Raw genomic sequence first — 13,346 nt, 5'->3', positions numbered from 1 at the left:
CACCATGGCTTGTCAGTCAATTGATACAGAAAGGAAGATGCTTGACAAGGCCCACTTAAGTTAAAAAGTGGCCTGCCTGGTGAATAAATGTCATACTTTCTGGACGAAGTTGAAGTGCTGCAGATTTTCTTTAAAGAAGCCCTCCTATGAAGATGTTCTTCTTTTTGTTTTGGTTTATACTAAATCTAGGTATGTGTGCATACAGTGTAGTGTTAGTGTATTAATACACTCACCTACTGCCACCTTTTCTGTAATACAGCACCGTTCTGCTCCTCTTCTCAGTGATGTCACCACACTTCAGACAATCCAGACTCACTCAATGTTCTGTGTGTGAACCCGAAGTTTCTTTAACAGTGTAAGCCTACGGAGACTTTCTCTGACGCGCCATAGACTTACATTGCAAAAGCCTCACAGAGAATAGTTTGACCCAGAGAGTCTGAAAAGCGGTGACGTCTCTAAAGAGATGAACTGCGCTGGAGACCGGAAAAGACAACAGTGGGTGAGGATATTAACACACTGACACTACACTATGTGCACGGATTTAGTAAAAAGAAAAAAAAACTTAATGGGAGGGCTTCTTTCACCAAATTTTCATTGACCGGGAAACATGATGTAATAGTAGCTGCAGTGCGAAATAAAACCTGTTTTCTTTTGATTTCACCACTCTGTTGCAGAGATATTAGCAATCAAAAGAATTTGGCACTTATGAGTTAATTTTTGTTAACGGGAACCTGTCAGGTCAAAAAAGTGTTCTGACCTACAAGCAGGAGCGTGTGTGAGCTGCTAACCCCTTCCTACCCATCCCTGTGTTATTATATTGTGTAATATGAAAGTAATAAAATACGTTTCATTACTTTTATATTCCCTATGTAAATGAGCAGGGGCTGTAGCCCCATGGGCGTCTCATCGCCCTGTGGGTGTCTACATGCTTTACATGATATCACGTCCCTTTAGGCGTGATACCATGGATTTACATGAGCGACGTCACTTCTGCAGCTTCAGAATCTCGCGTGCGCACACTTACCATTTTTGTCGCCTTCTCATCCTGGCGCTTGCTTCTCAGCTTCTGAGCATGCGCAGTGTGCGTCGGAAGCCGACACACAAACACCAGGATGAGGCGGTGAGAATGGTAAGCGCGCGCATGTGCGAGATTCTGAAGTAGGGACGCTCACGTCGCTGATGTAAATCCATGGTATCACGCCGACAGGGGCTGATACCATGGAAAGCATGTAGACGCCCACAGGACGATGTAACACCCATGGGGCTAGAGACCTATGCTATTTACATAGGACATATGAAAGTAATAAAACGTATTTTATTACTTTCATATTACACAATATAACAACACAGGGATGGGTAGGAATGGGTTACTAGATCACACAGGGTCCTACTTGTAGGTCAGAATGCTTTTTTGACCTCACAGGTTCCCTTTAAGTACAAGTGGGTGTTAGTTTTCTCTGGGGGCCTGTACTTACTCACCTTATATGATGTTGCCTAATAATAAGCAGGCGGCTCAGGAAAAAGAAAAACCCAGATCATAGCTGAGAGCAGTATTCTCAGTGTGTGAGATGTCTGATGTCACATTACAAACCCTTCTATCAGCTTTACTCCTATTACTGTCACCTGTATTGTACTTCCCCTCCCCACAGACTGTCTATCTGGAGATATCAATATTCATACTTATGTCTGTTGCGCTCAGGTTGTAATCGCTTTGCTATGAGATCAAGGCCTTTATCATGTCTCACACAGGAGTAACCTGCCTGTGCTTGAGCTACTCATGTATGAGATGTAATGACAGCCTGCTCTGATCTCACTGCAGAGCGATTACAAGTTGACTTGAGCACAACAGACATAAGTGTGATTACTGACACATCTATGATGTGGGGGAAGGGCAGAGGTGACTGTGCTATGAGAGGAGGAGAGCTGATAAAGGTGGTGTAGTGTGACACAGCTAAACTCAGCTGTGCTGCCCCTCCCTCCACACTGATATCGGAGGTTAGACCAGAGCTTAAAATTTACATCTCGCACCCGGAGAACCCTGCTCTCAACTATAATCTGGGCGAGTTATTCTTTTCTTTGCGTGTCCTTTGACTAATTATGGGTCGAATATGTTGATTACTAATATTGCTGCAATTTTTCCAAGGACTTGTCCACCAACTGTTCACAATCAGTGAACTTCACCTTGAACCTTCTGATTATTTAGACCAGGTGACAAACATGCAGCAAATATGTTTAGCTGAATACCAGACAATTATACTACACTCCTCATATATTATTTTTTTAAATACTAATTAAGAGCTAGTGGCACTTACTAGATAAATGTGCTCCTAGAATCTAGACCGGAGACAGTTCTTTTGGTTGTGAACTGTATCATCAAGGTGGTCATCTTTGGAGAAGCAGAGTTACCCATTAAATTCAATGGATTTTTCAATTTGCACAACTCCTTTTATATAGCATAATAGAGAGATAATTCATAGGGTCTATTGTTCAAGATTTTGATCTCTTCAGAGGATGAACAGATACAATGAGCAGCTCAAAGTTTGGAAAACCCATCCTGCCCTGAATTACATAGGCAACGCATTGATTTGAATGGCCACTGTGTAATGCCTAAATTCCCTACTGCCGGGAAACTAACACTAACAGCTGGGTTTTCCCAAAGAACACAGCAAGGGGGATACTTTGGGATCTGCTTAGTAGTCACCCTTAGTAGGCATTGTCCAAAGTAAAAAACTCATTTGTGGGTGTCCACTGATATCAGTATTGTATTTGGATTGTTTTTTTCCTACAATGCTTCATTCAAGCCTGTGACGATGGCTATATATACTTTGTGTTGGTGCTGATCGTTACTTGAGTGTTACATTGCGTTTTTAACTCTGGCCACACACCTTGAAGATTAAAATAAAGTTCTCCAGTAGTATTCCACTGCACTTTATTAATCATGTGCATCGGAAATGTAATATTTCCGCAACAGGATAAAAGACATGATGTCACCCTTACATAGATTGACCTTTGACCATTTTGTGGGATAGGAAATACCTCTGGGAACCAGTCGCTGGGGCATGCCTTTTCTTAGCCTCCAGCACTGCCTCATTCTTTCCATTACCTACATGAGCACGGGAGGAATGTGTCTCAACGAGCTGCAAAGATTAAAGGAGAGGCAGCCTGGAAATGCCAGATACTCATACATACATTATTCTTTACTGGACAGTATGTCACTAGTAAGACATGCGATGCCTCTGCTATTTGTGGTTGTGCTGCATTGTGTTTCATGTGGTCTTGGTATCCAGGTCATAAAATGTTCAGCTCTGCTCATTTACTGACACTTTGATGACATCAGTCTTCACTACTTAGTCACATAACACCCTCTCCATTGCCTGATGTATGCGTTGGATCAATTTTTAGCTATTCTGACTTCAATGTAACTGATCCCAGTACAGAATATGATTGTCAAAGTGCTTAAATTTGGTGATTTGATTGCCAATATCAGTATTGTCTGATAGTGCTTGTAAATACAAGCTATTTTGTTGTTTACTTCTCATTCAAATTTTTAGCTATTCTTGAGGTTAATTACCACTCCTCTGTAAATCACTTGACTTGGAGACCGACCACTGCTGGTAGACAGCAAAACGTGCTTCAGTGCTTACAAGCTGTTTTCTATTGAGCTTGTAAGCACTGTTTTGAAGCTGGAGCACGCTGCTAACTCCTAATCCTGGCCATCTTCAGCACAGTGCTTACAAGATAGAGCATTGGTCTGTTGATTAGGCAACAAGGTGTAAACAAAAGTGTTAATATTTAAAGAACAGCTGCAAATTTGAATAACCAGTGAACTGCAAAAGTGCAAGTTATTACAAGCACTGTCTGACTATCCATCTACGACGGTGGGAATAACCTTTTAAGGGGACTTCCAAGTATAAATGGGGCCAATGCACCTTGGTTATTTTAGACCATGCCCATGCTCCAACTATTTCCCTCCCATAGAATCTTTGTATTTATAAATGGCCATTAGATGCTTATGTGTAATTCTAGTTTTCACCGCAATTAATATTGTACATTTCTTCCTTTCTGCAATGAATGGTTTGGTTCTTCTGAGCCTTGGTATAGCTTTGTCTTTGCTTCCCGTCCTAGGTTTACCTATCAGGCATTGTACGGTTACATACCACAAAATGATGATGAGCTGGAGCTCAGAGAAGGAGACATTGTTGATGTCATGGAGAAGTGTGATGACGGTTGGTTTGTAGGTAAGCTTTACTACCGCAAATTACATTAAGAACATTTCGCATGTCACCTGCTTTACATTATGTTGTAAAATGAAGGACACTATAACCGACACCTGAGACCCCACTATAATCAGACACCAGTGGTGCTCATCATGTGTGAGATCCAACAAGGCTGTACATTTTATTGCTCTGATTTTATGATGGAGGTGAACACCAGAATGAAAATTGCAGACATGAATAAGCCTTAGCTAGTCAGTACTAGTCAGTAACTGCAGTGACACATGGGTTCTTTTTTTTTACCTTTTTTTTTGCCAAGGGTGTACGAAGTAGGCTTACCTTCAATTGACCTACATTGTGACCTACTATGGAAACAATATCCCATCCCACAAGGGTTGCAGCATCTGGAAACTGCACACATGGCAAGTCATATCACTTACACCAGGCATTGTACAGCAGATGTGGCGTATTTCTCTTGTCTGTAATCCTGCAATGTAGAGATACCAGCCTCTTCATTTGGTTAAGCCCACACGGTGAGTAAAACGGAGCGAGTGGAATGCAATAAAATTGCATTCCATTCGGACCCATGTTACTCTATGGGGCAGCTCCCATGAGCGATTTTTTTGACAAACAATGTCAGAATGCTGCGAGTGGATTCTGATTAGTTTTCTCTCGTACCCATACAAGTCTATGGGTGCAAGAGAATCATCGCACTGCACTCGCATTACAGCCGAGTACAGTGCGATATACACATCAGCTGACAATGGATGAGATAAGGAGATTACTCCCTCCCTCTCCTCCGCAGCACCCGCCCTGTCCTCTGCAGCTGACATTCCATCGCAGGATCACATCACAATGGCACGACTCAGCTTACACTCCAGCAGAGCGGGAGCCGAATGTCATGCGATGCACTCTCAGTAGTGTTTGTGTGGCCCCAACCTTATACTACAGGTATCAGAGGTAGATACTATGCCAATAACCTATGTATGCAGCCTTAATGGGGTTTCCCTCTTATAAACATCCTTATGCTATTTGCTGCAATTGTTTGGTAATTAGTTTTCGTTTTGTTTGTTTGTTTCTACTTGCCCTCTCTGGGTCCAGTGCTGATGTTCATTCTCTGCTGTTGGTTGTATTGGAAATGTCATATCAGCAACACTGCAGCCAATCGCTGAGCTCAGCTACTAAGCCAAAACTGCTGAGCTTAGTGATTGGCTGCAGCGCTGTTGACGCAATGTTCTCTTTTGCAACCAAACAGAAATTCGAGTCAGCAGCTGAGAGTAGTAGTACTACAAGTACTACTCACATGATTTGTTCTTTGTTTTTTAAGAAGTATCACAGCATAGGACACAAAGTTTTCTAAAAGAGATGAACCACTTTACATTTTTATACATTTTGCCTTTATTTGGATTGGACACAATTCCTCTTTCGACTAAAGGCCGCTTTACACGCTACTATTTATCTGACGATATGTCGTCGGGTTCACGGTTTTCGTGACACACTTCCGTCATCGTTAGCGACGCCGTTGCGTGTGACACCTACGTGCAACTCCGAATGATCGCAAATAGGGTTAAAAGCGTTGATCGTTGACACGTCGTTCAGTTTCAAAATAGTGTTCGTCGTTGGAACGCAGCAGACATATTGCTACGTTTGACACCCTGCCAATGACTAACAACATCCACACGACCGCCTTGGTCAAACAATATATCGCTGAACGATGTAGCGTCGTTTGTGAGATGTGTACATGTGACCGCTACTAAACGACCTGTGAGCGATCTCGGCAAATCGTAACAACGATCTGGGCGTGTCACATCGCTAACGAGATCGTTGTGTGTAAAGCAGCCTTTAGTGTTGTCATTTAGGTCACAGTATAGGCCCACTGGAGGATTTTCTGGAGGACCAGTCTGACTTTGTGTAAACATTTCGAGAGTTTCTCAGATCTACACCAACATCAGATCATGGGGCAGATATTTTTGTAGACTTAGTGCAAATTGACATAAGAAATACTTTATGTTCAATGTCCCTTAATTTTTTTTGTTTTAGGGGTTTTCTTGTCTTAAAGGCCCACAAACACATTATTGGAAAAAATCCATTGGCAGAGGTGAACCCCCCTCAAAGCATTGATCAGCGCGATTGACGAGACTTAGGGTACCTTCACACTTTAGCGATGCAGCAGCGATCCGACCAGCGATCTGACCTGGTCAGGATCGCTGCTGCATCGCTACATGGTCGCTGGTGAGCTGTCAAACAGGCAGATCTCACCAGTGACCAGCCCCCAGCCAGCAGCGACGTGCAAGCGACGCTGCGCTTGCACGGAACCGGCGTCTGGAAGCTGCGGACACTGGTAACTAAGGTAAACATCGGGTATGGTTACCCGATGTTTACCTTAGTTACCAGCTCACACCGCTTAACTTAGCGTGTGCAGGGATCAGGAGCCGGCACTGGCAGCATGAGAGCTGCGGAGGCTGGTAACGAAGGTAAATATCGGCTAACCACCTTGGTTACCCGATGTTTACCTTGGTTACAGCTTACCGCAGGCTTCCAGACGCCGGCTCCTGCTCCCTTCACATTCAGGATTGTTGCTCTCTCACTGTCACACACAGCGATGTGTGCTTATCAGCAGGAGAGCAACAATAAAAAAACGAACCAGGGCTGTGTGTAACGAGCAGCGATCTCACAGCAGGGGCCAGATCGCTGCTCAGTGTCACACATAGCGAGATCGCTAATGAGGTCACAAAAACCGTGACTCAGCAGCGATCTCAGTAGCGATCTCGCTGTGTGTGAAGTACCCCTTAGACCCCATCCTATCTAAATTGATAATTAATTTCAGTGATAGGAATTCAGTATTTAAAGAGCTGAGTCATATGAGAATTGTAGCCTCATGCTGACATTATTGTATTAATTTTTACTTTCATCCTGGCACAGGTACATCAAGAAGAACAAAGCTGTTCGGCACATTTCCTGGCAACTATGTCAAATCAGTGTTTTACTAAAAATCCGGGACACCGCTACAGAATTGTGAAGCTACTTGGTATTATGCTACATGAAGGCCATTGCTGAATGTATTAGCTATGTGGTTCTACACAGAGGTTTACATGTGTCAGTACTGTGTGAAAGTACTACTCTAAATTTCTAACACAAGGCTGCGAAGAGTTAATCAGTCACTGATTAGTATGTTGCCTTAGTAGAGAATCTTCCATTTCAAACTTGTCCTGAAAGTGTACCTGTCCCCTACGTGTATCACTGGCAGCCGTTTTCTAGATGAAAAATATTTATATTTTTGTTTGATATCCCCAATTCCACCACATTGAAGAATAGAGGCTGCGCAGGTTGCACAAAGTGACTGTTTTTCTATTTTCTTAAACGATGTGCAATCACTTCTATTAGAGTTTATTATTTTGTATAAGTTACACTGTATCACTGTGCAGCAGATCTCACAAGCTGTAACCCGCCAGGCGAGCCCCGGCTTACCGGCTGATCATACACCGCTACATAGCCCTCTGCCGCTATACAACCTGGGTTCTCCAAGACATGGACCGAACATTCACACGTCTTGCATTGGCTTCGGTAGATCAGCGCCAAGCAGTTGTAGAAGCGGTTGTAAGAGCATGGTCCGTATTGCCTCTACTGCCATAGGCCACTTGAATCGGAAGGATTTTATGGACATTTCAGTTCTATTCTGTGGTTATTACTAATGGTCATTTAGATAAAATCTATATATTAAAATTGAAAATCATATTTTCTCAAGGACATAAAGTATCCAGCATTTTGCTATATGTTACTGGACATAGTGTCATCAAAGTAAGAATGGGTAATGATATATACAGTATGTGTTTCGGGAAAGATAAATCTATGATGAGTCAAATACAAAGAAATGTCTACTATTGCGTCTATCAGATCCATGCATTTATTACTTCTAGTTCTTCAGTGTGAGACAGATGTTCATGAAGACAAAAATGTTACATAACTTTATAAGTATTTGAAGGGGTTCTCCACTATTGGACAACCTTTTATTAATGGATCAAGGGTGTTGCAGAAATTGTGATAAATGTATATTTCGCTCCCAGCCCGATGATGCTCTTCCGCATACAGCTTTGTGTTCCCTGTCTCCGGAGTGTCTCGTGCCCACCTCTGCCGATTAGCGGCTGCTGACCGCTTATTAGCGGCGGCTGCAGCCTTCACAATTCTATTCTAACAGAAGAACCATGTCTTGTCATCTTGGACAGGAATAGCAGCCACTAATTCACAGCAGCAGTCGTGTGAAGTGATTTGTTAGATCGGTATTGAACAGATCACAGTAGCGGCTCCAGTCCTTAGAGGGAAGTATACATTATTTTTTTAATTTATGAAGCACCCTGTAGCCAATAATGGGGGTTGTCCAGTATTGTACAACCCCTTTAATGATTGATAGACTATGTGAAATTCAAGGCATTACATAAGGTCCAGTAAAAGGAAGATTTTAAAAGAAGTTCTCCATACAAAAATAAGCAGCTGAAAACTAAACGTTAAGAGCCCGTACACATGAGACAGATTCAGGCAATCAACTGAACCTCTGCTGAGTTGATGGTTGGATTTTCTCAGCCATTTATTTGCAATAGGATGTCTACGGTGTTGCTGACAGAGCATGTCTGGTCTTTTGTTACTTTGCATATGGCCTTGCATTACCTGGTAAATGTCTTGTCAATATGTTATATCTATGACCGCCTTGTACATTTAGGCAATAGCCTGTTTTTTTGGGGGAGAGGGGAACCCATAACACACCAGTTAAACGATCCTTGTGTCATGCTTAAGTTCTCAGAATGCTGAGCTCTGTATAACCCCGCCCCCACCACTGATTGGCAGCTTTCTGTGTACACTGTACATGGGCTGCAAGGTGCCAATCAGTGGTGGGGGGGGGGCACAGTTGGACTATATTGCCGCAGGTTTACTAGTCCTCTATAATCTCCTAAGTGATGTTTATGAAAATGACAGTAAGCAGCTCAGTAAGTGACACATCACTGGTATCAGGGTCTCTGTCTCTACATTACGCTGGTCTCAGTTTAGGTAACAAAAGCTGGTTACAGATTCCCTTTAATATAGAAGCATTCGTGCAAACAACCACAAGAGGGCTGCAACATTTCAGACACTCCATTGTTATCCAGTCTAATTTAGAATAGTGAATTGTGTGGGCTGAAATGGCAAGTGAGGAAGAGGCTATAGAGGGCTTTTCTATAGTCTATATTTTTCTATCTCCAGGTGCTATTTTTATGAAATGACAAATGTTAGGTGCAGATATACATGGGGACATGTGAGATTATATTGTGTAACATTTGGATCACCCAGTAATTATTCGGATGACTCCATCTCTGTCCATAGTATCATTATTGTAGCACAATGGTTTTTTTAATGTGAAATACATTCTCTAGGTTTTTATAAAATGTTCTATTGTCTCGTAAGCTGGGAATATTGAAACATATACTTTCTCCAAGTGTTGAGGATTATTTCAATACCTGTTGCTGAAAAGAGCGCATATGACATCTAAACAGGCATGTATATCCCACAAACCAGGAATACTGCACCGATAGCCACACATTATACCAGAAGTCTTCCTGCCGATGCGATCATTTATGGTGAACGGTGGTTAATCAATAATATTAGGAATGAATTGATCGCCCAACTGGTGACGCCATCTACGGCTGCATCTTGTCACACCATGGACCTGTATACTGAGAATAATAATGTAGCATGTTAATAACACAACCATGAGGTATAAGGCATGAGGAGTGGTTCATCATCCTTCCGAATACCGGCTGCTTCTAGGACGTGTAGGTCACAGGTACACTTTCAGACTGAATGCCCTTTGTTCTGGGTTGAGCTGCAGATTGTGACCCTTATCATATCTTGCTATTTTTCCCGTCACATGTGGCCATGCCCTATGTAGGATGGAATTTCCCATGACCACTTATCATTGTCCAAGAAATTTTTTTTTTTTTAATTTCTAATGCAAAAAATATTGAATCCAGCATGAGTATTAATAACATTAGAAGTATTTCTCCTAAGATAAGACGCTCTTGGGAGTCATAAAATATGTTCACCTTCATATTCTGTTTACGTTTAGAATTAAACTAAATATATTCCTTACATTGTAACATTTATCTTCCAGCCTGTATTATAACCCAGAGCTGCATTCATAATTCTGCAGGAATTCTCCCCGTTAGTTTCCGGCTCAATAGCTACATAGTGTTACACCTGGAGCTATTCAGAAATCCGATGTAGAAAAACTAATCCTAATCATAGTTCATTAGAAATGTTCTAATTACAGCAGAACTGTGAGTTCAGCTCTGGACTATAACACAGCCTTTAACTCTTGGCCACTGGAAGATGAGGAACGCTGTGTTCACATGTCCATTTATCTTTTCCATTTGTTTGTTCCGTTTACAACATAAACAGAGCTAGCATTCTGTGCATTCCTGTTTCACATGTTCACATGAAAGCAGATGGGCCCCATTGACTTATATGGGGGGGTGTCGTTTCGATTTATATTTAGAATGGAAGAATACGTTCTGCGTTCAGGACCTTTTTTTTTTTCCATTTGAAAAAAAATAACTAAATCTAAATCAGACAGACCCCATATAATTTAATGGACCCCCTCTGCTTTTATTGGAACAGCAGCTATACACAGGATTCTAATTTCTGTTTAGTTTGTTTGTTCTAAACGGAAGAAATAAATGGACAAGATAAACAGATATGGCCATAACCGAATACAAAATGTATAAAGTTACTTAAAGGGAACCTGTCACATGGATTTTCCCCTATAAGCTGCAGCCACCACCTGTATGCCCTTTTATACAGCATTCTAGAATACTGTATATAAGAGCCCAGGCTCTGTATAATATAGAAAAGACGTTTATTATACTAACCTATGGGCAGGCCCTATGGGCATCGCTGCTGTCGGGTCCAGCACCTCCTCTATCCTGTGCAGTCGCTGTCCTCCTTCCCAGCTCCATGTGGATGACACATCCTACGTCATCCACAAAGAGGCCTTCATTGCGCTCCTGCGCATGTGCACTTCTCTCTGCCCTGCTAAAGATAGATAAAAGTATTGTACTGTGCATGCGCAGGTGGTCTTTGATCTTTCCCCGTGCACACGCATTACAGTACTCTGCTCTTCTATCAGCAGGGCAGATCAAAATGCATGTGCACAGGAACGCAATGGAGGTCTCTGTGTGGATAACGTAGGATGCGTCATCCACATGGAGCTATGAAGGAGGATGGTAATGAAGAGAGGTGGCGGTGGATCAAGAGCAGCAATACCCATCGGACCGGACCACCCCCAGGCGAGTATAATAAAAGCTGTTTTTTACTTTATACAGAGCGGCCTGGGCTCTTATATACAGTATTCTAGAATATTGTATATAAGGACTCACTGGTAGTGGCCGCAGCTTATAAGGGAAAGTCCTGGTGACAGGTGCCCTTTAACAATTTTTGGGTTCTAGATGAATATACCCTTTAAGTCTTTGTTTGTTCTCCGATTATAGGGGAACCATGCATGAAAAAAATATACTCTCCTTGACAAGCGGAGTATCACACAGCAACATTTTGCTTTCTACATATTGTGCAGTACCATGCAGTATGTAATGGAGTAACATGACTTATTCTGATAGTCAATCTGTTCTGCCAACTCTTCAGTTTTGACCCAATCACATATTATGGACACACATGAAATGTTTATAAAAAAAAAAAGTGGAGCTGCACTGTAAGTTTGCACCTTGCAGTGAAAACCAGATCTAGAATGTTCTTTTGTCATAATAAGGTATATTTAATAATGTAAGATGACTATTTTTTGCTGGCGCTTTTCTACCGATTTATTAACAAAGCTATGTTGGCATGACTAGCAATATGTTTTGATAAATATACATATATATATATATTATCTGTGTTCTGAGTACTAAAGATTATTTTTTTTGCCATGTTACGTACACATTGAAATGGTTTCTAAGAGGTTAGCGACTGTAAATATGTATATTTGACTTTGTAAAGAACATGTATGTTATCTTGTATAGAAACAAAAAATTTAATTTAAGTGAATTGACCGAAGAGGAAAAATTCAGCAGCCGGGAAAAATGGAGACGCTACTTTTTTAAAGTTTAATTTAAATGAAGGAGATTTGTTATAATGTCACAGAATGGGCCTGATGTATACAACGTGTGCAGACAAAATAGTAGAGCCTTCCCCCATAATAACCAATCCTATAATTGCTGTCCTATTCCAATCTGCCTTACAAAAATGAGGGTGGCAGTCCGACTGGTTACTGCAGGACATGCCTCCATATTCCTCTGCCTTAGTTTGTATTCATCAGGTCCAGCGTGTTTAGCACAAAATATCTATAACACAATTAAGACGAGACACTGACCACCTTTTAAGAAAAGTATCCATTGTTTTATTAATATTTTAATCTTGCAGGTGCAGTTAAGCCACAGTATTTAGAACCATGTTACAAATTGGGAACCACACAGTAACGATGTGCTAGTCATTACCTATCGGACTCTGTAGTCGAGAACACATACATCATTATAGAATGACCACTTTGCTCCTCACTTTAACATAAACTTATGTTGTGTTGTTTTCTTATTGCAGTGCATTATATTTTGAATCATAATAAAAGAAAGCATTCAGTAATTCCGTGTCCCTTGATGTTCTTTACGGTGTGAACCTCAACCAAAATTAACATTGGTGCCTGATTATCAAATATTATAGGTTATCGGCAAACATACAATGGCTCATTCACGTCGGTGATTATTTCTCCGGCAAAAATATACTGTCAAAGATTCATCATTGTTTTGATCAGAAAGTCATCAGAAAATATTTTGTATACCCGGAGCTACACAGAAATCATCGGCACACACTTTGCAAACGGTGGACACCGCTTTATACATTACTAGCTGTACTACCCGGCTTCGCCCGGGTTAATAACTGTTGTTAACAAAATAGAATGTATTAACAAAAATGTATTCTCCACACAAACACCACAAAACAGAAAGATAGAAATGTAATTATAAAAAGGCAAAAACTAAGCTAATAGAAGCATTTTACAACATACACGATCTGTACACCTCCAGCACATTGCTGAACACACTCTGATTATACCTGTATATT

The 13,346-nt window shown here is 41.4% G+C and overlaps 1 protein-coding gene across 7 annotated transcripts in view; it reads left to right on the top strand.

Moving 5' to 3' along the window:
* Positions 1-12,869, top strand: part of SORBS1 (sorbin and SH3 domain containing 1) — a 583,014-nt gene extending 570,145 nt beyond the window's left edge. For all 7 annotated transcript variants that reach the window (XM_075348809.1, XM_075348810.1, XM_075348812.1 and 4 more), the window contains 2 exons: positions 4,126-4,238; positions 7,137-12,869. In XM_075348809.1, the coding sequence (XP_075204924.1) occupies positions 4,126-4,238; positions 7,137-7,204 (181 nt within the window). In that variant the 3' untranslated portion in view covers positions 7,205-12,869. The remainder of the gene's footprint in view (positions 1-4,125; positions 4,239-7,136) is intronic.
* Positions 12,870-13,346: the final 477 nt, after the last annotated feature.

The sequence above is a fragment of the Anomaloglossus baeobatrachus genome, chromosome 5, assembly GCF_048569485.1.
Source record: "Anomaloglossus baeobatrachus isolate aAnoBae1 chromosome 5, aAnoBae1.hap1, whole genome shotgun sequence".
In the NCBI taxonomy this organism is placed as follows: domain Eukaryota; kingdom Metazoa; phylum Chordata; class Amphibia; order Anura; family Aromobatidae; genus Anomaloglossus; species Anomaloglossus baeobatrachus.
This window is presented reverse-complemented; position numbering and strand designations above follow the sequence as displayed.